General features: G+C 35.9%; 1 protein-coding gene across 1 annotated transcript in view; it reads left to right on the top strand.

Annotated features, from left to right (window-relative positions):
* Positions 1–25,012, top strand: part of IPO11 (importin 11) — a 131,774-nt gene that overhangs the window by 16,836 nt on the left and 89,926 nt on the right. The window contains exons 2-12 of the mRNA XM_079787904.1: positions 54–197; positions 1,245–1,345; positions 3,976–4,048; positions 5,908–6,111; positions 12,973–13,105; positions 16,278–16,336; positions 17,367–17,415; positions 19,702–19,772; positions 21,938–22,130; positions 22,810–22,962; positions 24,450–24,493. Of these exons, the coding sequence (XP_079644030.1) occupies positions 60–197; positions 1,245–1,345; positions 3,976–4,048; positions 5,908–6,111; positions 12,973–13,105; positions 16,278–16,336; positions 17,367–17,415; positions 19,702–19,772; positions 21,938–22,130; positions 22,810–22,962; positions 24,450–24,493 (1,218 nt within the window). The 5' untranslated portion in view covers positions 54–59. The remainder of the gene's footprint in view (positions 1–53; positions 198–1,244; positions 1,346–3,975; positions 4,049–5,907; positions 6,112–12,972; positions 13,106–16,277; positions 16,337–17,366; positions 17,416–19,701; positions 19,773–21,937; positions 22,131–22,809; positions 22,963–24,449; positions 24,494–25,012) is intronic.

Genomic DNA, 25,012 nt, shown 5'->3' with positions numbered 1-25,012 from the left:
GTTAATTTTTTGTGTATAATGTACATTCAAATACGTTAATTTATCATTGCCAGGTTTCCATGGATCTCAATAGTGCCAGCACTGTTGTTCTTCAGGTCTTAACACAGGCCACTAGTCAAGATACTGCTGTCTTAAAACCAGCTGAGGAGCAGTTGAAACAGTGGGAAACACAGCCAGGTTTCTATTCAGTGTTGCTGGTAAGTTGTATATTAACTGTTTTAAAAACCCACTTGTACTGGTGGATTAGTTAGTGAAACTGATCCAGATTGTTGGCTACCATTGCAGTGCCATTTACTAATTCAGGGTATGGCTCTTTGAAAGTGTTTAAGAAATGTTTGTTGATGAGTGAATAAATGGGATATTGGTAGGGTCTGCTTAGAAGGTTACACTACTGATGTAGTGTGGGAGGATTTGGGTACTGCATTTCCCTACCTTGCCATCTTTACTGGAAGTTCTGTGATGTTTTAAATTACAGTGTAAATAGTATTTTTACTGTTCTTTTTATTTTCATATACATTTATAATTATCATTACACATTTTTTATAATAATTTTAATTTTTTGAAAAAAATTTAAAGATCACAGAACATTGTAATTTTCTCCTTTATTATTAAAATGATGTTGCATGGTTTAGCTTGCACAGTCATTATTAAGGTCTCCCACTGCTTTGAAAAGTGAGGATTTCTGTATTAACACAGTAAGCATATTTTTTGAGTGTTGGTTAATTTTGAGTTGAAATTACTCACATCACATCTGCCTTTATATAACTTAAAAATGTTCTGCTATCAAACTGATTTTGTAAGCACACTTGTTTTAATGAGAATACTTTCAAATAATTTATTTCATAGCATTTATTAATAACCCAAGGGCTTTCACTCCTTAGAATCTTTGAATTTATGTTGTCAATAGCTCTATTTTTATTTTTTTATTTAGATGATTTGTGTGTGTGTGTGTGTGTGTAGATTGTTACATATAATGAGGTTTATTTTGTTTTACGTTTATTAACAAATAAACATACTTAAGAATAGAATAATGTAATGAATCTCCATGTATCCATTACTGAGCTTAAACAATTAGCATTCCACTGAGCAGGTATACTTTCTTATATGAATTAAACTGTAGGTATTTAGAAAATAACAATATGATGTATGTAGTGATATAATTTTAAAAATCTATTCATATTTTCTTGTGTATTATACTCTTAGCTTTATATGTTTATTCTAATACTATGTTTTTTTATTTACAGAATATTTTCACAAACCACGATTTGGATGTAAATGTAAGGTGGCTTGCTGTGCTGTATTTTAAAAATGGAATTGATCGTTACTGGAGACGTGTAGCACCTCAGTAAGTTTCATCACTCTCCCCCTCCCTGTGTAGTAATCCTTTTCAAATTCAGGGAAGTATTGGAATGTATCTGTTAATCTTCATTCTTTATGTAAAAGAATGATTTTGTGCTTACTTCAGCTGCCTACATATTAAAATTGGAACAATGTTGAGAAGATTAGCATGTTTCCTGTGTTAGAATGACATGCAAACTTGTGAAATGTTTTTTTTATGTTTAAAAGAAAAATAAATGTATTACTTATTAAAGAAGAAAAGTGTTCTACATAATTAATTACAAATCAATATCCATATTATTGCTTTTTTCCATGACTTTTTTTTTTATTATGGGGAGTATGTGTGGCTTTCTTGTTGGCCTGCTTTCGAGGATCTCAAATTTTATGGGCACAAAACAAAAGGCTGAGTTGAATAATTCATGTTGGAAAAATTTTTTTTGTTTTTTTTTTAAAAGAAGTATGAGGTTAGGATTTTGAAAAAAAGTCATTGAGAAGGAAATCCTAGGTCATTTCCGAGCTAGCTAGATGTTAATTCCAATTCTTTTTCATAATTTCCTTTGCAGTGGGAATGGGATAGTATACTTTGTAATCTCATCAGATTCAGTTGTAACTGCTCTGTAGGTGGTTAAGTGAACATATGTCTCTTGATAATGAATACATGTTATATAATTGATGGACAGGCAATGCAAACATGACCCTGGAATTTATTTGATAGAAAATAGTGAACCTTGCTGAAGAAGTAGCGTAGCCTTTCTTCTCCAGTAGATGGCACCATAGCTCTTATATTTATAAGGCCTTAAAAAAAAACTTGTCTGAGTATTTCGAAGTACTTATAAAATATGACCTTGAACAATATTGGAAGCAACTAGAATTTTTTAAGGCTGCACTTAATATATAGTAGTGTAAAGCAAACTTATCTTTTCTTATTTTAAAATAAACTCATAATTTTGAGAGAGACAGTGGTGAAGAGAAACTGTATTTTTGATTTATTGGAAACAGTGCAGCAGCACAAATTTTTCTACTGCTGTGTCCAGTTAAATTTTAGATGCTTCCTAAAATTGATTTTGTACTGGTTATATGAAGAATATGGTTATAATGAGTATAAATAGTCCTTTAAAATGACTGTGAGGGAGAGTAAATTATGATTACATATTTCAGATTGTACTTTCACATAAAGAATTAGAAACTGGAATTTATTTTAAATTTTAAAAATTAATAGTCTTATTGTATGGTATTAAGAAGCTAAATCCCAAGCTATCTCTTCTGGTATATATTAAGATACAAGCTCTAGGAAAGAATCCTTCCTTGTGTATTTTTAGCTTCTGGTTGTGGTCTGCAATACTTGGTGTTCCTTGGCTTGAAGGTGCATTACTTCGATGTCTGCCTCCATCGTCACCAGACTTCTCACATGTCTCCTCTGTGTCTTTGTCCAAATTTCCTCTCCTTATAAAGGGCACCAGTGCTTGGATTAGGGCCACCCTAATCCAGTACGACCTCATTTAAGCTTGATTACATCTGCAAAACCCCAGTTTCCAAATAAGGTCACAGTCAGGTTATTGAAGTTAGCACTTGAAGATGTCTTTTTTTGGGGACACAGTTCACCTTAACAGATGCTTTAAAACTTGTTTTTAATTTTCTACAACTTTTATGGCTAGTTTTATTGGGACGATTCATCTGCCAAAATGGAAAACCTTAAAATGAGGGATTTAAAATTTAAATTTTAAATAAACAATACATTCATATAGTTAAAAAAGCAAAATGCATAACATCTCATACAGCGAACATTCTCCATCCCTGTCCTTTTGCTATCTAGTGCCCTTCCTCATTTGTAGTCAGAATTTTGGTATTGTGTTTATACTTTCCAGATATGTACAATGAAAGATTTTTAAACTAGTTGATTTCTAATAAGTCTTCCATCCCAAACATTCTTTCATTACTGATCCTTTCCCCATAGAACAACTGCAATCAGATTTTAAAAGGAAAGTTAGTGGAAAACTAATTTTTACTTATTTATTTTTATTTTTTTAGCAAACCATTAATATTTTTTTGTCTGTAATTATTTTTACATCAAAAGCAAACATCAAAATATCACATTCATTATGCTAAGATAAATATGCTAGTCAGAGAAAGACAAGTACCATATACATATTTCACTCATGTACAGTCTAATGAACAAACTGAACTAACTAGCAAAATAGAGACATACTCATAGATAGAGAGCAGGCTGACAGCTCGGGGTAGGGGCTGGGCGCTCATAGGGGTTAAGCAAAAAAGGGGAAAAAAAGGAAGAATTCATGGACAGGGACAACAGTGTGGTGATTGGGGTGGGGAGAGGTAGAGTAAAAGGAATAAATTGATGGAAAAAATAAAATAAAGAAAAATTATATTCATTACTGTGGATTTGTCTTATATTCTATGGCTTACTATTTTGTGCTTCTTATTCAATTTTGAAGGAATTTTATGCTTTTGAATTACTTGATGTGCCAGCGTAAAATGGAAATAATTTTATTTATTTACCAAAACAATCAGGAACACCTTGTTTAAAAAGCTTTTTATTTTTAAAATTCACAGTAGTGCTTACCTGCATTTGTTGTTAGGTAACATTCTCTTGCATAATAAATACATATTTTTTTTCAGTGCTCTCTCAGAGGAGGAGAAATCTACATTGCGTGCAGGGCTAATCACCAACTTCAATGAACCAATAAATCAGGTTAGTGAGAAAATGAATGCTAATTATTCTTTCCCTGTCCTTAGTTTTTGCTTCTTTTCCAAACTAATTTTGTTTCTTGGCATTAAAAATAAAATCTATTACATAATGTCCATTTGTGATGTTTATACACATTTCTCTGTTGATTTTTGAATTTTGAGGTCCAGTTCTAGCTGTTAAGAATTTTGCTAGATTTGGCATTTAATTATTTAAAACACAGAAGTCATTTTAAGACATACTTGTATGCATTTTAAACTTCCTCAGTTTCTTTAGTTAACATGGAAAACAAATGTCTCCGTATTTGTAGTCTTACTGCAGGGAAGTTAAATTTAATGATTTAGATGATCCCTTCCTTCTATTTGTAAACTATAGAATGATTTCATGATTGTGTCTATTTCATCCATCACATTTTCAGTTCTTACTATGTGGGGAATAGATAGTAAACTATACAGTTTTTTTTCTTTTATAGTGGAATTTTTCTTCTAAGAATAAAGTAAGTTTTGCTTATGGATACAAAGCACACTGTATTTGGTCATGTATCCAATGTAGTTTTATCTCAACATATTTAAATGATTTCAGTTTTTGCTTTTATAAGTTCCTTAAGGAGATGAGGGAAGATGGAGAGGAATGGAGTAACTGTTACTGGGTCAGGAGGTGACTAGGAAGAATTTGGGTGATCTAGAGGTAAATCATTGGTTAGATGTTCTGTCAGTTAGCATTTGAGAAACACTGATCTGAACAAATACCATTATGTAAATACCTAATATTTGATGTTCATTTCTATTCTTAGGTCAGTGGTTCTCAAACTTTGTAATCCTAGAAGTTCCTTACACTGCCAAAATAAAACCTTAAAGGGTTATATTTGTTGACATTTACTGTATTAGAAACTAAAACTGAAATTTTTTTTAAAAATTTATTAAATAAAAATAATAAAATCATTACTTTTTTTTTTTTATAAGCAGAGCAGCAGCTTGTCATTTTTTTAAAATATATTTTTATTGATTTTTTACAGAGAGGAAGGGAGAGGGATAGAGAGCTAGAAACATCGATGAGAGAGAAACATCGACCAGCTGCCTCCTGCACACCCCCCACTGAGGATGTGCCTGCAACCAATGTACATGCCCCTGACCGGAATCGAACCTGGGACCCTTCGGTCCGCAGGCCGATGCTCTATCCATTGAGCCAAACCGGTTTCGGCAAAAATCATTACTTTTTAATGTAAATAGAAGTTTAAAAGATGAACGATAGCTGTTTCTCAAAGCAGTAGATAAATTAATGAGAAGAGTTGCATTGTTCTGTACTTTTCCATATCTCTTTAGTGTCTGGTTATTTAAAAGAGTAGCTCAGTGATTTAGCATCAACCTATGAACCAGAAGGTCACGGTTCGATTCCTAGTCAGGGCACATGCCCGGGTTGTGGGTTCAATCCCCAGTTGGGGGCAGCTGATCAGTGAGTCTCATTATTGATGTTTCTCCCTTTCCCTTCCTCTCTGAAGTAAAAAAAACCATATTTTTAAAAAAGATGTCTACATTTTCATATCTGCTTCTTTATTTACTCTGTTGCAGTATATTATTTTGGTAGAAGTTATATGAAGGAAATATGTTATTGGGAAAGGGAGGAACTCACAAACCCTGAAAGGATTTTAAATCACCCACCCTTCACCCTGAAATCCATAGACCAGACTTTGAGAACTACTGTCTTTAAGCAGTTGTTTCGTGAAAATTTTATTCATTTTGGTCAAATGTGTAATAACCAAAAAGGTAACTTTCAACTATGAATGCATTTCTTATCCATTGCTTTTTTTTTTTATCCATTGCTTTTATTACATATGTTTATTTCTGATGATTAATTTTCCCCTCCAGATCGCAACTCAGATTGCAGTACTCATTGCGAAAGTTGCTCGATTGGACTGTCCCAGACAGTGGCCTGAACTGATTCCCATTCTTATAGAATCTGTGAAAATCCAAGATGATCTTCGACAGCACAGAGCATTACTTACCTTCTATCATGTTACCAAGACTCTGGCCTCTAAACGTCTGGCTGCTGATAGAAAACTGTTTTATGATGTAAGTGATTTAACATAATTTGATTATGAAAACGATGCTACTTATATAAAACCATTTATAATTTTACCTAAATATTTTACTGAAAGGTTATGAATTTTTTCCAGTGGACTCAAAAGGTTCAGAATAATATGTAATAGCTGAAAGATTGTAAGCTGAATAGTGATTGACCATAAGACCACTTCACTGACAGTGAGGGGAATTGGTTGGTAGAGAACAGTGTGAAGGCAAAGCAACTGGTTTGAGGCTGTTGGGGTAGTTCAGATGAGATGATAAACCTCTTAAATGAAGCAGTGGTAAAGGGAACATAGAGTTGAAATTTAGGAAGTTAAAATTGACATGCCCAGTTAATGGATGGGCAGATGTAGGAAGGAGCCTGACATCACCGGGGGGCAGTAGTCCTTTATTGCATGTTTTAGCACCATTTGTTGAAAAGACTCTTTTGTTCATTTGCTTTGGTGCTTTTGTATTTGTCTTGAACTATCAAAACAGCGACTTTCCTATTGTTCAACCTGACTTTTTGGACTGTACCATATAACACTGGTGAGTCTCAACATATATATATATTTTTAATATATTTTTATTGATTTTTTACAGAGAGGAAGGGAGAGGGAGAAAGAGTTAGAAACATTGATGAGAGAGAAACATCAATCAGCTGCCTCCTGCACACCCCTTACCGGGGATGTGCCCGCAACCAAGGTACATGCCCTTGACCGGAATCGAACCTTGGACCCTTCAGTCTGCAGGCCGAAGCTCTATCCACTGAGCCAGACCGGTTTCGGCCTCAACATATTTTTAACAGTACTCTTGCTTTTCTTTGGAATCCTCATTTTGAGCATAGTGCTTGGGAATCTGCATTTGGCTCCCCAGGTGATTCTTTTTAAAAAAAAAAAATATTTTTAATTGATTTTTTTATAGAGAGGAAGGGAGAGAGATAGAGAGCTAGAAACATCGATGAGAGAGAAACATCGATGAGAGAGAAACATCCATTAGCTGCCTCCTGCACACCCCCTACTGGTGATGTGCCCGCAACCAAGCTACATGCCTTGCCTGGAATCGAACCTTCAGTCTGCAGGCCGACGCTCTATCCACTGAGCCAAAGCAGTCAGGGCACCTCTGGTGATTCTTATATACACTTAAGTTTAAGTCAGAACCACATTATGTACTTTTTACTTATTTATTTTTAGTATTCTTTTATTGATTTTTTTCAGAGAGAAAGGGAGAGGGAGAAGGAGAGAGGGAGAATAGAAAAATCTAGAGAGAAACATGAACAGCTGCCTCCTGCATGTCCCCTTCTGGGGATCAAGTCTGCAACCCGGGCATGTGCCCTGACCAGGAATTGAACAGGTGACGACCTCTTGGTTCATGGGTTGATGCTCAAGTGAGCCACATGGCCATGCTGCCCTCTTTATTTTTAACCCAGTTTCACTTTTTAGAGGACAATGTCTTCCTTTGTTTGATTCAGAAGAGTATTGGTTATCTCAAGTTCATTTTCTGCAGGGTTAATTATTCTTCTTACGTCTTTTTGCCTTTCTTTTGCAGTCAATTCTTCCCGTAAAGTTTTATAAATTTGTTGACAAACCATTAAAAAGTTTTCTTCCTCTTTAAGTAATCTGGTGTGCCTTGATCCAAAAATAATGGATCCAAACTTCAGTTTTCCAAGTTCTCTTTGACAGACATCAGTTTCATTAGATTTATTCACTTCTTAAGTTGAAGTCCTAAAATCAAGCTGTCATGATGGCTGTGTTCCTTCTGGCACCTCCAAGGGGTGAATCTGTTTCCTCGCCTTTCTAGCTTCTATAAACCACCTGCATTCATTCCTTGGCTTGTGGCCCCTTCCATTAAATTGCATCACTTCAACCTCTATTTTCATCCTCACATCTACATCTGTGCATTTGTTTTTATATTGAAAGTTTTTCATATAAAAGTCAAATATGTAGAATATTCTGTCTTATAGTTATTCTTTACTACCCTTCTATGGAAGTCTTAACTTTTAGTTTGGCTTTCTTAAGTTGTATGCTCCAAATATGTTGCCTTAGCTTTCAGGTATAATTTATATTTAGCCTAGGCCAGTGGTCGGCAAACTCATTAGTCAACAGAGCCAAATATCAACAGTACAACGATTGAAATTTCTTTTGAGAGTCAAATTTTTTAAACTTAAACTATATAGGTAGGTACATTGTTATTAACGTAATTAGGGTACTCCTAAGCTGGCCTTTGCTAAAAACTCAAGGGGCTAAAGAGCCGCATGTGGCTCACGAGCCACAGTTTGCCGACCACTGGCCTAGGCAATCTCTACAGATTTTATTTTATCAGGGACCTTATTCTGGATAGCTTTCTGACTACTTCAGCTTTCTTGCTACGTTTCCTTGTAGTGTGAAGCTCACTTTTATCCCTTCCATTTGTTTCCCCCCCCCAGGTGAAATACATCTTTCTTTAATCCTTTGATTTTATTATTATTAAAATGTGTAGGACCCTGACAAACAGTGTGATTTATATGTACTTGGCTCTAAATGCTCAATATGGAGAGGCTATTTCCTTTCCATATAGAATAAAATATAGGTCTACCCAGCATCTTGTACCTACTTCCAGCACAATATTTGTTACATTGTGCTGAGTTATAATTGTTAACATTCTGAGATCTATTACATTATGAGTTTTATGAGGGAGTACTATAGCTTTCATTATAACCCTACTCTCAAGCCCAGAAGGATGTACCTAAGTGGTGGTTCTTAGTAACTGTTTGTTAAGTGAATAAACAATAGAGAAGGGATACTTGTTCTTAGTACCAGTTAGATTTCAAAGTGTAATATTGTGTAAAACTTAAAAAAAAAGGAGTTTGGGAAGTATATACAAAACTTAATATACCTGGAAAAATATTTCAGCTTAGAACCTTTCATTGTGGAATGGAGAAACATGGAGCATAGTGTAGCTTAGGAGGGCAGTCTTGTCTGATGCCTTTGGGGTACAAGATGTGTAGTTTAATTGAAGGTAGTGTATGTGGGAAAATATTATAAAAAGCAATTTTGCTAGTTAATAAAGTGGCCTCTGTTATTTTGGTAATCTGAAATACAGGAAAACTTTTCTTTAAATAAATGTTTAGCCTGTCTGGTGTGGCTCAGTGGTTGAGTGTTGACCCTTGAACCAGGAGGTCATGGTTTGATTCCCAGTCAGGGCACATGCTTGGGTTGTGGGCACGATTCCAAGGAGGGGGTGAACAGGAGGCCGCCGATCAATGATTCTCTCTCATCATTGATGTTTCTGTCTCTCTCTCACTCTCCCTTACTCTCTCTGAAATCAATAAAAACATTAAAAAATGTTTACTGTAATAGTTTTCATCTACTAAATTAGTTTTCCACACATACATAAAAAAGTAAGCTAGTTGCTATTGCAAAGTAGTACACTTTGTACTTAAAACTGGCTACCCTGCTGCTCAATGTGTCCCAACAATTTTTATATCCTGTTTCCCTTCCATGTTCTTTTCAGGGGTGACAAATTACAAAACAGTTGAGAGAAAAATATTTTGCAGTAACAAAATTGAGCTTAATTTGACACAAAAAGGAATTCATTTTCTATAAAATAGTATGCCTTTCATACAAACCTGAACTAAAAATGTTGACATTAAATACAACTAAAGTAACAATCCAAAGTCTATGAAAGCAAGGGAATTTAAGGTACAAATAGTAATTATAATGTAATTATGAATGTATTAACTAAATAATATCTAGTAGACATGATGTGTAACCCACAAAGGTATATGCTGTGGTAAATAAAGTAATCCAAACCTAAGAAAAGATTAAAGATCTTTGGAGAGCATTATATTTCACTTGTTTTTAGAGATATGGGTTAAAATTATGAGAAGCTCTATTTTCCAGTGAAGAATGTTTCTTTGTACTGAGCAGCTTTGGAATCTTGAGCAAGGCACTTAAACTTTGATTCTTTAAAATTTCCTTTCAGTTCTAGAGTTGTAGAATTTATAGTTTTTATTACTTTAGATTAACCTATATAAGCACCATTAAAGTTTTGAGATGGAAATTTTATAGCATAATTTCAATATAGGTGTTTGCGTTGTTTTTTTGTTTGTTTTGTTTTTCACTTTTTTTTTATTTAGGTATTATATGTATGCATATCTTATCATTGTCCCCCCCACCCCACACCCATACATGCCCTCACCCCCCAGAGTTTTGGGTCCATTGGTTATGCTTATATGCATGCATACAAGTCCTTCGGTTGATCTCTTATCTCCCCCACCTCTCCCTAACCTTCCCCCTGTAATTTGACAGTGTTTGATGCTTTACTGTCTCTGTGTCTATATTTTTGTTCATCAGTTTATAATGTTCTTTATTATCCATAAATGAGTGAGATCATGTGGTATTTTTCTTTCATTGACTGGCTTATTTCACTTAGCATAATGTTCTCCAATTCCATCCAGGTTGCTGCAAATGATGAGAATTCCTTCTTTTTTATGGCAGCATAGTTTCCATTGTGTAGATGTACCACAGTTTTCTGATCCAGTCATCTGCTGACGGGCACCTAGGTTGTTTCCAAATCTTAGCTATGGTAAATTGTGCTGCTATGAACATAGGGGTGCATATATCCTTTCTGATTGGTGTTTCTAGTTTCTTAGGATATATTCCCAGGAGTGGGATTACTGGGTCAAATGGGAGTTCCATTTTCAGTTTTTTGAGGAAACTCCATACTGTTCTCCACAGTGGCTGCACCAGTCTGCATTCCCACCAGCAGTGCCACGAGGGTTCCTTTTTCTCCGCATCCTCGCCAACACTTGTCGTTTGTTGATTTGTTGATGATAGCCATTCTGACAGGTGTGAGATGGTACCGCATTGTTTTGATTTGCATCTCCTGGATAATTAGTGACTTTGAGCATGTTTTCATGTGTCTCTTGGCCTTCCTTCTGTCTTCTTTTGACAAGATTCTATTTAGGTCCGTTGCCCATTTTTTTATTGGATCATTTATCTTCCTTTTATTAAGTTGCATAAGCTGCCTGTAGATGTTGGAGATTAAACCTTTATCAGTGATAGCATTTGCAAATATGTTCTCCCATAGAGTGGGCTTTCTTGTTGTTTTGTTGATGGTTTCTTTTGCTGTAAAAAAGCTTTTTATTTTGATGTAGTCCCATTTGTTAATTTTCTCTTTAGCTTCCATTGCCCTCGGGGCAGTGTCAGTGAAGAAGTTCTTTTGGCATATGTCTGAGATTTTGTTGCCTGTGGATTCCTCTAGTATTTTTATGGTTTCCCGTCTTATGTTTAAGTCCTGTATCCATTTTGAGTTGATTTTTGTGTATGGTGTAAGTTGGTGATCTAGTTTCATTTTTTTGCATGTATCTGTTCAATTTTCCCAGCACCATTTATTGAAAAGACTGTCTTGACTCCATTGTATGTTCATGCCTCCTTTGTCAAATATTAATTGAGCATAGTGGTTTGGGTCGATATCTGGATTCTCTATTCTATTCCATTGGTCTATATGCCTGTTCTTGTGCCAGTACCAGGCTGTTTTGAGAACTGTGGCTTTGTAATACATCTTGAGGTCTGGTATTGAGATCCCTCCTACTTTATTCTTCTTTCTCAGGATTGCTGTGGCTATTCGGGGTCTTTTTTTTTATTCCAGATGAATTTTTGGAGAGTTCTTTCTAGGTCTGTGAAATATGCCATTGGTATTTTGATGGGGAGTGCATTGAATCTGTAGATTGCTTTGGGTAGTATGGACATTTTAATGATGTTGATTCTACCAATCCATGAACATGGTATGTTCTTCCATCTGTTTACGTCTTCCTCTGTCTCTGTTTTCAGTGTCCTGTAGTTTTCCACGTATAGGTCTTTTACCTCCTTAGTTAAGTTTATTCCTAGGCATCTTAATTTTTTTGGTGCGATGGTAAATGGGATTGCTTTTTTAGTCTCTCTTTCTGTAAGTTCACTATTGGTGTATAGAAATGCCATAGATTTCTTGGCGTTAATTTTGTATCCTGTTTTTTCCTAGAAGACCTTTGTACATTTAGTTTTATTCCTTCTCTTTATATTTTCTTGGCATAGAGCTAAATTCTTGACCTACTTATCTTATTAGATTCTTTGCTATGCACATATTTATTCTTATGTGCCCTGACTGGGAATCAAACCAACAACCTCTGTTTTTATGTAGTATGCTAATAATAACTAGTCATATGCACTTTCATCTGATTTTTATTTAAATAAAATGGCCATGTAGGCTCAGCTAGATTAGTCTTCGACCTTGTGGGAAAAAGCTGAAGATACCACTGGAAGTTGGTTCTGCCTCAACCTGGGAGGCAGAGGCTAACTGCTTCTCAGTGTGAGACGTGGGCTTTAAATAGCAGTGTATGTTAGAAAAGCAGCCTGACAAGCAGTGTGGTTTGTATGGTTCCTGGCTCTACATGCTCAAAAGCAAGATGGGTAAAACTGGCAGGACACAGATATTTGACTCCTTTGTATTTCTTAGTATATTGACTTATCTGATGTACTCAGTGATAGTCCATAAATCAGTTTTTTAAACCTATAAGCAGAAGATAAAAAGTATAAGTAGAATATATCAGACTACAATGCAGGCATTAGGCTTAGTATTGTTTCAAGAAACTAATATTTTAGAGGGAGAGTGTGTGTGTGTGTGTGTGTGTGTGTGTGTGTGTGTGTGTGTTCATAGCAGCAGCCAAGTAAACTATTTATTACTATGCATTTTGGCTTTAAGAGTTTGAAACTTTGTGATAAATTACTCTTGACTATTTCAAATCTCATTGAAAATGTGTGCTCAATTTAAAAACTGAAATGTATTACTATGTAATCCTAATTGATTACTGACTTCTATAATGAGAACAAATTTGTTGATATTTCTTTGCAGTTAGCTTCTGGAATTTATAATTTTGCCTGCTCTCTGTGGAATCACCACACAGACACATTCCTTCAACACGTTTCTTCTGGCAATGAAGCTGCAGCTCTAAATTCACTAGAACGAACTCTGCTATCATTGAAAGGTGCTGTTAAACTTGATATGTTCATTTTTGAAATGACATACCTCAAAATAGTCACCGAATAGTTCTTCTGGATGGATTTTCTATTGCTAGTCTCACCAAGAGAATAAGAGTGAATTTCTCCCTCAGAGACAAGGGATTATTTGTAGTTTTTCTTTTATGAGAATAGCTCTTTCTACTCTAATTGATGAAAGTGTGCAATAGTTTTATGTTTTGGGGTTTTTGTTGTTGTTGTTAATCCTCACCTGAGGAAAGAAAGAGGGGGAGAGAGAATCATTGATGTGAGAGAGAAACATCAATTGGTTGCCTCCCCAATGTACCGGGCCTGGGCCAGGGATTGAACCTGCAACCCAGGTACGTGTCCTTGACTGGGAATGGAACCTGCGACCCTTTGGTGTGCAGTCCAGCAGTCTAACCACCTAGCCACACCAGCCAGAACTATAATAGTGTTATGTTATATTTACATTACTGTCACTCATGATTCTGAATACATTCTTTTTTAGAATTTTGCTTCTACTTTACATTTCTCATGTATGAGGTGTTAAGGGCTGCTACCCTTATTGTCATGCTAACTCTCCTGTCCACAAGGCTTAGTTCAGCTCTACTTCCCAGCTCTTTTGCCCGAGAATTCAGGGTCTGTCTTTTTTACTTGTACCTCAGGCTCACTTAGATTTTAGATGGTACCTGATGGGGTATCATCTTGGCTTGTGTTTTCGTATGCTGGGCATTCTCTCTTTTTTTAATCCTCACTCGAGGATATGTTTTCATTGATTTTTTTTTTAGAGGGAGAGAAACATCAATGTGAGAAACATCAACTGGTTCCCTCCCCTACGTGCCCTGACCAGGAACCAAACTCAAAACCTTTTGCTGTAGGGGATGACGCTACAACCAACTGAGCCACCCGGCCAGGACACGGCATAATTTTAGCATAAATCTCCATTTTCACTTTCCCTGAGCTGAGTTATTTATCTTGAATGTATTGTGAGGTTCCTTTCCTTTTTAAAACACTCACTTGCCTTGTTCTCTTTGTCTTCTAGTCTCTCTCCTTCTGTTCTGATTGCTAAGGCTCTTTTAGTTTGTGTTTCTTAGTTTGATCTCAAGCAGCCTTTAGTTTTCTCTTATTAGAGCTCATTTAGCATCCTTCTGTTTTATTCACAAGGCCTTTTATCATACTCACTCTAGTACCTGAAGATGCAGAAAACCTAACCTTGTGCGCAAAAGTGAATGATTTTAAAGGACTGTTGACAAGTAAAATCCAGTACAGGTGATTTTACAAGTGAGTGGAGATGGTTTTGTCAACATCCTTGAGGAAGAAATTCAAAGGCTTTAGAGAGAGATGTATACTCAGAAAGAGTCCAAGAAACTGATAATAAGGTTGTATAATAAAACTATGTAAGTACTGAATTTAATGATTAAGGATTTTTCATAAGTTTTTTGACTGTAGACTTTTTTTTTGCTTTAATGATTTCAGAGCTTAACTCCTGAAAAAAGGATATAGCTCTACTCTGTATTAGCGTGCCTTAAGCTTTTCATTACCTCCCCATCTAAAGGTCTTGGATACACATTAGCATTTCTAAAGCATTTGACCTAGAAAAAAAAATTCCATAGCATTTTCCTTGAAAGTACTTATTCTCTCCAGCTATTAATATCTATCCTGTTAAAACTTAAAGTCTTAGGACTGGAGTTTTTTTTTTTTTCAAGTAATCTCAAAGTTTACACTTATTTGCATTTAGTATCTTTCAGACATTATTTCATTCAACAGATTTATAGGTCAGTGGTTGGCACTGGGGAGACAGACATAATAAAATGACTACACAGATACATGTAAAATGACATCTGTGACAGGGTCCTTACTGATGTTATGATAACTGATAATATGGTCAGAAAAGACTTCCGTGAGAAAGTGATGTTTGAATCAAAATCATAAAGTCAAAGTTCACTAGGCAATGAAGGCAGAAAGAAAGGACCCTCCCAGGTAGTGTAGACCAAGGTGTCTTGGTGGGAAAGAGCATGTCCGGAATAGAGATGAGTTTGAACCCTATTTATTTCTATTATGATATAGTAACTTAAAAATTTTTTTTTATTGATTTCAGAGAGGAAGGGAGAGGGAGAGAGAGAAACATCAATGATGAGTGAGAATAATTGATCAGCTGCCTCCTGCAGGCCCCCGACTGGGGATCGAGTCTGCAACCCTGGCATGTGCCCTTGACCGGAATAGAACCTGGGACCCTTAACCAGCCAGGGCATAGTAACTTTTGAGTGTAGATAAATGATGTATGAAATTGTTGGTCTTGTAAACAGGTGCATTCTAAACCTATTTTTAATATACTGCCTTTAGACTTCACCTCGTGAACACTAACTCTTTAGTTACATAGATAGCAATGCAGTCTGTAAAGTTATTTTCTGAAAGTGATTTTAAATTTTATAGTCTTGTATGTTGCCATTCAATTGTTACTAATTGAGCCAAGTGTTCTACATACATGATACTACTAAGTTCTTTAATAACCCTATGAGGTAGGACTTATTAGCCACATTTTTCAGATAAGGAATGTGAAATCTAGAAAAGTTGCCTAAAACAATACAGTTATAGACATTGGAGCTATTATTTAAATCTAGATCTGATTTCAAATCTTTTATCCTTCTAGTTTCCCTGTGTATACCAGTTTACTCATAAAGTGTGATGCGTATAATTGAGCACTATAGTCTGTTCCATATTAGGAAATAGAGTAAATTTTATATCCCTTTTAAGAGATACTATATTTTCATGAATGTAGCCTAAAACAGTGAAACTTTTTTTCACTGTTAAGGCATAGTTTAAAGTTTATGGATTAGAGGTAACCTTCTCAACTTCAACCTGTAGGAGTTATTGCAGGTGAGAAGCACTAACAATTATAGAAATTAAACTAAATTGTGCAATATAGTTTTAGAAACATGAGTAGTTATGATGAGAAGAACACTACTTTCGCAACATAAAAACCTGGCTTTGGTTCCATCTTTCCCACTTAGGAAAGCAAGCAATGACCAGAAGTTACCTTTCTGTAACTATTAAACATTAAGACTGTAGCCTCCAAGCTTGATGAGGTTTTGTGATTCTAAGTTTTTATTCTGATCATGATTTTAGTAGGATAAAATATGAAAAAATAAGATGCAAATAAAGCTTGATTTTACTTTTCAGTTCTGCGTAAGTTAACTGTTAATGGATTTGTGGAACCTCATAGGAGTATGGAGGTGATGGTAAGTGGAAGAAGTAATTGATTTTTTTGTGACTTTGGGAAAATGCTTGGTATTTTCCTGAAAACTCTGAAGCCTGTTCTTTTTATTTAGCATTCATTTAAGTGTTTTTACTATGTGACAAGGTAGTGTTTTTTTTTAAACCATTTTGTGTGTTAATTATACTTTTAGACTTGTGGTTTGTTTTCACTACATCAAAGCAGCTATTGTGTGAAGAAGAGGAAATAGGCCTAAGTTAGTTCTCAAGATGACATGATACATTGAGAGTGTTCATTTGAATCTGAATTCAAGTGAACTTCTGTGAATTTGATTGCTATTATAACATTACCAGTTGTGTCATATTTATATTCTTGATATTTTCCTTTGTCTGTTTTTGTATATTTAAAATGATTTTTTTCTTCTTATAACATCTATACATTCTCTTTGCAATCAATTAAAAAATATGTATATAATAGGGGAAAACCCCATTGGTAAGCCTAAGTTGTGATGTATATTTGTTATTACTATAGTGTCATCTACTTCTCTGTATGCAAAAATATATAACTGCATTTATTTCATCCTAAAACAAAATGGGATTATATTATACGTACTCAGATATATATTAGTTTTCACAGTGAGTTTAAGTCAGCTAAATTATTGCTTTCTGTGGATTGCATTGGGGGGCGCAGGTGCACAGAAATTTTTGCAAAACTTTGCAAAAATTGGGTCTTTGGGTCTACTCAAGATTTAACCAGAGCCTTTTTATTTTATTTTATTTTATTTATTTATTTCTTGCATATTGGTTTTGTACTGTCCAAGGTTTTAGGTATCCATTGGGGGTCGGGTCTAGGGATTTAATCTCTTTTGATAAGGGGGGGCTTACTGTAATTACTTTCTTGTAATAAGACTTGTTTTTAATAGTGGAATATTTTTTACTTACTTAATTTTAACTTTTTAAGGTGATTTGATAGTTATGTTTTAGTATCCCTGAAAAAGCATAAGGTAAATATTTATTACAGAATAAATTAAGACACTTTAAAAAATTATTTTCTAGGGTTTTTTACATGGAATATTTGACCGTCTGAAACAATTTCTGGAATGCAGTAAGTACTTCCATGATAGTACTTTTTACTGTAGAATCCTTATTCATTAACTAGCGTTCCCGTTGCAGGAAAAATCCTGCAATAGGGTTTCCTGCTGCACTCTACCCCACCCTGCCTACTCTCCTCCCTTGTCCCCCGCCCCGCAATCTCTGCCAGCCCCCCTACTTTTCTAACTTTTCCGCCAGCCTGCTCTCCTTCCTTCTTCCCCGGCCCGCCTCCGCTCCTCCCTTCTCCCCCGGCCCGCCTTCTCTGCCAGCCCGGCTGCTTTTCCCTTCTCCCCCGGCCCCGCCTCCGCTCCTCCCTTCTCCCCCGGCCCGCCTTCTCTGCCAGCCCGCCTGTTTTTCCCTTCTCCCCTGGCCCGCCTCCGCTCCTCCCTTCTCCCCCGGCCCCACCCCTTCTCCCCCGGCCCCGCCTGCTCAACTTCCTTCTCCCCCGGCCCCGCCTCCGCTCCTCCCTTCTCCTCCCCCCCTGGCTTGCTTGCTTCTCTGCAGCTTTGCTCCCTTCTGCAGCTCTTGGCTTCTTTCTACTCTGTCGCGATATGCAAATTAGCCGCCATCTTTGTTTTGATAATTTGCATATTCATCCTGATTGGTTGGTGGGCGTGGCTTGGCTGGTGGGCGTGGCTTGAGCGTAGCGAAGGTGCGGTCAATTTGCATATTTGTCTATTATTAGATTAGATAGCTTCTGCTCTGCATTTGCAAATCTGGAGAGAGGCTAAAATCTTGTGTCTTGATAATTCTCTGAAGTTAAATAGAAATTTCAGCTTTGCTTTCATATGCAAGTCTTGCCTTATATTGAGGAAACCTTTTTTTAAAAATTCTATTCTGTGTTCATTCCTTCTGTATTTCTACTGCAGACATCCACAACAGTTATACATTTAATAGATATTCATTGTGTAGATTCTCTGCAAATGTTTAGACTTCTTATAGATTCTGTTGCTTTTAGTGTATTTTACATATAAATTTCCTTAAATTGTACTTTCATTTTGTAAATCCCTTGTTCATTTACCTTCATTGGCTTAGACCTTTAGGACCCTTTCTAATGCACTACCCCACAAAAAAGAATTTATCATTATATTTGTGTTGTATTATACTGACGGTCTGTTAGTTATCCTTTTCTCTTCCCTATAACTGTAAGCATCTTTGCTTAGGATGCACACACATGTGCATGTACACACACACGTATACGTATCTTGTATGCACACACAAGTATGTATATCCTATATGTGTATTTTTTGTTGTTGTTGTTGTTGTTAATCCTCATCCGAGGATAACTTTCCATTGATTTTTAGAGAGAATGGAAGGGAGGGGGAGACAGAGAGAAAGAAACATCTGTGTAGGAAAGACACTTTGATTGGTTGCCTCCCACATGTGCCCCCCGATCAGGGCCAGGTATTGAGCCTGCAATCAAGGTATGTGCCCTTAACCAGAGTCAAACTTGGGACCCTTCAGTTCATGATCTTACGCTGTATCCACTCAGCCAAACTGGCTAGGGCTGTATGTGTGTATTTTTGAGGACTTACTATCCTTGGAAGGTTTCTTGGTGTACTCACCTTTAGGACGTTACTGATTTTTTTCATGTCAGTCTTTTCAGTTTAGTAAAAACATTGTTGAGTCTATTGCCAGTCACTGCCCTGGGTACTGTGCATGCAAAGATAAATAAGACAGTTCATATAATATAGTTTATTTTTCTAAAAATGGTTACTTTTTTTGGCTATCTCCATGGGGGAAGCAGAAGAGAAATAAATGATGAGGCAGAATATGAAGAGTATGATTCGAGAGCAGAGTAGTTCATGGGCTGATGGACATTATTCTGAATATACAAAAGTTTATTATCTGCCAGGGAAATTATCAGAAAAAAAATGGTTAGAGATATAGGAAAAATAATGAGTATGTGCTAATTTTTAAGTGCTTTGTTTTTAATGCTGCTTGAAAAGTATTTCAACTATGACTAATTTAGATCTTGAAAATGGGACTCATGATTCATGGATAAAATTATTACCCTTTTACTTTAAAATGGGTTCAATTTGTATTTTAGGATTAATTTTGTGAAATATGGCACTGAGGATTACTGTGTCTCTTAAGTGCAAATCCTGGCATTGCTTTATAAAAACTTTGTTTTTATGGTTAATTTGTTTAGAGTCAGGAGTGCACAATAATGAATTCTTAATGCAAAATATGCATAAATATATGATAATATTTTTGCTAAAAGTTTAATCATTGTCTTAGTTGTGAATTTATAGAATATTATAAACTTGTACTAATATTTGAAATGTATTTTTAACAGGTAGAAGTGTAGATACAGATACTGTATTTAGAGATAAACTGGAAAAGACCATTATTCTTTTTACTAAAGTGGTAAGTTTTCTTTTTATCTTAATTGTGTTTTTCAAATAAAATATACATATGAACATTTAATAAGGAAAGTTATGTTTTTATAAGCATACGTTTTGACTTTAGTGTATAGTAACTTATTTTCTGTTTATAGGAAAATTGAAGAAAAAAACACCTTTCTATCTTGAAGCCTATAATAATTAAATTTATATACCATAAATTATAGTGGATGAGTCACCTTGATGTAAAAAATCTATCTTAATAAAGTATTAGAGAAGTTGATTCCTCTAAAGCTCATTATTCTCAGATCCATTGGAAAAAGCAGAGATAAAGAAGATAGTGCAGCTGAGCAGGATGTAGATAAAATGTAGCAGACAACATAATATTAGCATCATATTGAACATCTTTTGAGCTATCCTACATAATAAAAGCCTAATATGCTAAGTGATAATCCGTTCAACCAATCAAAGCGTAATATGCTAATGATATGCTAGGCAGCTCAACCGCTTGCTATGACTGCACTGACCACCAGGGGACAGATGCTCCGACCGGTAGGTTAGCTTGCTGCTGGGGTCCGGCTGATTGGGACTGAGTGAGATGGGATGGACATGCCCTGGAGACCTCCTGTGGTCCCTCCCTGGCTGGCTAACCTCCCGCATCTCTCCCTGGCCCCGATTGTGCACCCGTGGGGTACCTCAGCCTGGCCTGTGCCCTCTCACAATCTGGGCTGAATCCCCCCACTCCAAGTGCACAAATTTTGTGCACTGGGCATCTAGTCCATTATAAAGCTTCTCAACAGTCTTTCCCCTATTGATTTTTGTAGCCATTGGTGATCATGGCCTAGATACATTGTTTGATGAGGGGTTACAAAATGATGGCATTCTATGATTCCCTTTACATTTATTAGCTGGAATCCTATACAATAAAAGCGTAGTATGCAAATTATCCCCTTGACTAGGAGTTCGTCCATGAGTTCGACCAGGGGGCAAGGCTGGCTGGGGGCAGGGAGGGAGTACCTGGCCAGCACCTGGCAGCCGGCAGCCGCTAGGACCCATTTTCTTAACAGTGTGCAAATTTCATGCACTGGGCCTCTAGTTCTTCTATAAAGAAGAAATCTCCCTTATCAATTATTTAATGCATCAAAATATAGTTCATGTAAGAAACGCAGGAAAATTTTTTTGTTTTTTGCTTTTATCTGTTACAGCAGGTCTTCGAATAATGTTGTTTTGTTCTGTGTTGTCTTATTTATAACTAGAGGCCCGGTGCATAAAATTTGTGCACTGTAGTGGTGGTGGTGGGGTTCCCCTCAGCCCAGCCTGGACCCTCTCCAATCCAGGACATCCCTCTCACAATTCGGGACCACTGGCTCCTAACTGCTCACCTGCCTGCCTGCCTGATCGTCCCTAACTGCCCCCCGCCTCGCCAGCCTGATCACCCTTAACCACCTCTGCCTGTCAGCCTGATTGCCCCTAACTGCCCCCCCGCCTACCAGCCTGGTCACCCCTCACTGCCCACCCTGATGGCCTGGTCACCCCACGCAGCCTGCTGGTCAGTTGTTTGGTCGTCCCTCGCTAACCCTGCCAGCCTGGTCGCCCCACGCAGCCTGCTGGTCAGTCGTTTGGTCGTCCCTCGCTAACCCTCCTTACAGCCTTGTCACCCCATGCAGCCTGCTGTTCGGTTGTTATTGTGAGGGTGTTGTGACCAATTTGCATATTACCCTTTAATTAGTATAGATGATGAGATGCTGCAGCTTAACTCTTGTTTTTATCAGTTAACCTATGGTAAAATGGGTTTTGTTATTTGTTATTTCTCAGAACCTGTATTGATGATCTTAAGTCAGAACTAACTGTACTTTTTAAAGGCCTGTTTTGTATATACTTATTCCTTTTGCATTATATTTAGCCTATTAACAAATTAAGTATGAAGTAGGTCTATTTTGAACTCTATACTAGAAATAACAGAAAGTGCTAATTATGAGATATCTGATATAATCCACATTATATGATGCAACTCAAGAAGTATATTATGTGTACGACATATATATTACATGTGAAACTGCATGTACACAGATTCCCACCAAGGTTCAAAACTTGCCAAATATTTACTAGCAAAGTTATAAGTTGTACTTATGGATGATTATATGCCTATATTAATTTGGGGAAAATACATTTTAATTTTTTTCTTTATAGCTTTTGGACTTTTTGGATCAGCATCCCTTTTCATTTACTCCTCTAATTCAGAGATCTCTGGAATTTTCTGTAAGCTATGTATTTACAGAAGTTGGTGAAGGGGTTACATTTGAACGATTCATTGTCCAATGCATGAATCTGATTAAGATGATTGTCAAAAATTATGCTTATAAGCCATCCAAAAATTTTGAAGGTAATGCTTACAGGTAGTTTCACTTTTTTTCATTTTCTTATTGTAATTGAAGTGTGAAATAAATGCTATTTTTATGTAATTTCTTTGAATTTATCAAGTCTGAAAAATAAAATGTTGCTGTGACATGAAATAGAGATAAGAATTAGAGTCTTATGTGAATGCCAGCTTTTAAAAACGATACAATGCATTTCGTAAAGTGTCTTTTGTAGTACAATAAAAGATCAGTGGAAGTCCAGGGAGTTTAAGATTAAAGTACTACAATAACCACTGCAGCTCATGTTGTAGGCTGTATTTATTAGTATAATTATAAATTTTCTCTGACTATTTTATAAGTGGTTACTTCCAGATAGGCTATGTTATTTGTTATATTACTTGGAATTCATTCGTGTATGTGTACCAAGATGAGAAAATCTTATAGAGGAGAGAGAGAGATAAATAAGTCACTTCAGTATTGTGTGATAATATAGCATGATAGCGCACAAGCTATAGTGGTAACAAAGAAGCAAGAACACGTGTGAACAAAAGAAAGAGTGTCTTTGTGGTTTGTCCATAATGAAAATGAAAATTTATATACCACTGTATCTTTCTCCCTAAGGGTGTATTTTAAAATTTGTGTTACATAATCCCACTTGGGTAGAATTTTGTCTGTACAATTAACTTGGAAATTTTATTTTTCTAGATAGCAGCCCTGAAACCCTTGAAGCTCATAAGATTAAGATGGCATTCTTCACATATCCTACTTTGACAGAGATTTGTAGAAGATTAGTCTCTCATTATTTTCTGTTAACTGAAGAAGAATTGACAATGTGGGAAGAAGACCCAGAAGGCTTTAGTAAGAATCAGTTCTTTAGTTTTCCCATGGCTTTTCTCCCCTTTCATAAGTAGATATCATCTATTTAATTATAAGTATAGATTGTTTTTTAAATATACCGCTTTTTATCTGAGAATCTTGGTTTTTAATGAGTGAGTTGTTCAAATATATAGAATTTTTCTCCAGAAAGAGACATTTAAAATTTTTAGGTATTATTATGGATGTATCATGTAGTTTGAAACAAAAACATAAAATTAACTACCTGTCAGTTTCTCCTTTGTGATTCATTCCATTTTTTTTTTGTAGAAATATTTACCCCAGAAAGAAATTTGGAGATGAAAATTTCTGAATTGCTGAATAGGTTACCTATTTAAATTTTAATTTAAAATTAGTTTTTTTGATGATTAAAATATTTTTAATTATCAAAGTTATTATAATGTGAAATTTGTAGATCTTTTTGTCTGTTTGGATTTTAGTAGTAGATCGAGAGAATAAATCTGTCAAGGTCCTTGCTCAGAAAATCGAGGAATTGTGTACTTAATGAAGTATCTGTGTGTGAATTACTTTAGTTATGGTCAGACATAGGCTAGATTTTAGCCTCTACTGATCTCTTTGGCTGAGTGCCTTTGTGTAGTTATACAAATGTTTCCTAATGTTTTAAGAATTTCTTAAACATTTTGGAAGAATTATCTTTCTTTGTAATTTAAAAACAATTTTAGTTCATAAAAATTTGACTACACTGTACAGTGCGTTCTTTTTTGTTTTTGCCTTTTCTCTTAGCTAAAATTTTAATGTTTCATATTGCCTTTTTTATGTAGAATATATAATATTATAACATGTAACACTGAATCCCCATATTTTTAAAAGTCCCTGAAGTATTTTACTTTATATGTAGGACATTTATGGAAAATGTCACTAATTCTTTTAACTTGTAAAACATTATTATTGTATCAAATGAAATGATTCTTAGGGTTGTAGTGATAGTTTATCAGGTGATATTAGATATTCTAGAAGGGACAAATACTTTGAGCTTTCCTCTGTACAGAATTTAAAAAATATATTTTTTTATTTATTTCAGAGAGGAAGGAAGAGGGAGAGAGACATAGAAACATCCATGATGAGAGAGAATAATTGATCTGCTGCCTCCTGCAAGTCCCCACTGGGGATCGAGCCCACAACCCGGGCACATGCCCTTGACCAGAATCGAACCTGGCACCCTTCAGTTCTCAGGCCGATGCACTATCCCCTGAGCCAAACCGGCCAATGCCAGAATTTTTAATGAGAGTGAGAGAATGCTTATGGATGAAAGCACTAGATAGGTGACTGTAATGTACACAGATATAATCTGTAGCTTCTAGTAAAGAAATCTGCTAGACCTTGTGTCCCCAAGGGTTTGCTTTCAGTGTTATTAAACTCATATTATTTAAAATCTTTGTTTCCAAACTGGGATTTTTGAAACATCATTATTGCATTTCTGGAGAGCATTATTTGTCATATTTTAATTGCAGCAGTGGAAGAAACGGGAGGGGATTCTTGGAAATACAGTTTGAGGGTAAGTGTTGATTGAAAGAAAAATTGATAGGGAAAAGCTTAATACTTCTATAACTGTTAGTAGAGTATGAAACTTTTTTGATGATCCCAAGCATTTAGTGGGACAGATAAGCTATTCATAATTATAATAATCTATATTTGAGAGTGTTGCTGGTGGAAATGGGGTTATTGTGGTGTCACAAGGAAAAGCATTTCTAGGGACCCACAGACAGGATGAGATTTGGTGGCAAGTTTTATTTGTGGTACAAAATCAAAGGAGTGCCTCAACCGTGTGGATCTAATAGCCACCTGGGGCCCACAGCAGACTCTGTGGGCTCCCAAGGACGATGAAACAGAAACTCTGGGTACTGCCTTTGCCTTGGCCTTGTTGAAGACAAGCTTGGACTTTTTCCATGGCAGGACAGAGAGAGATGGGACATTGGGAAGCCAGGAGAACTCTGTTGATACTACATCATAAATAAACTACCTTGCCACATCACAATCTGCATCCTTGAAATGCTTTTCTTGAGCTCTCATGGAA

This window comes from Cnephaeus nilssonii, assembly GCF_951640355.1.
Source record: "Cnephaeus nilssonii genome assembly, chromosome: 2".
In the NCBI taxonomy this organism is placed as follows: domain Eukaryota; kingdom Metazoa; phylum Chordata; class Mammalia; order Chiroptera; family Vespertilionidae; genus Cnephaeus; species Cnephaeus nilssonii.
The sequence above is the reverse complement of the archived record's forward strand: the minus strand, read 5'-3'. Positions and strand labels throughout refer to the sequence as shown.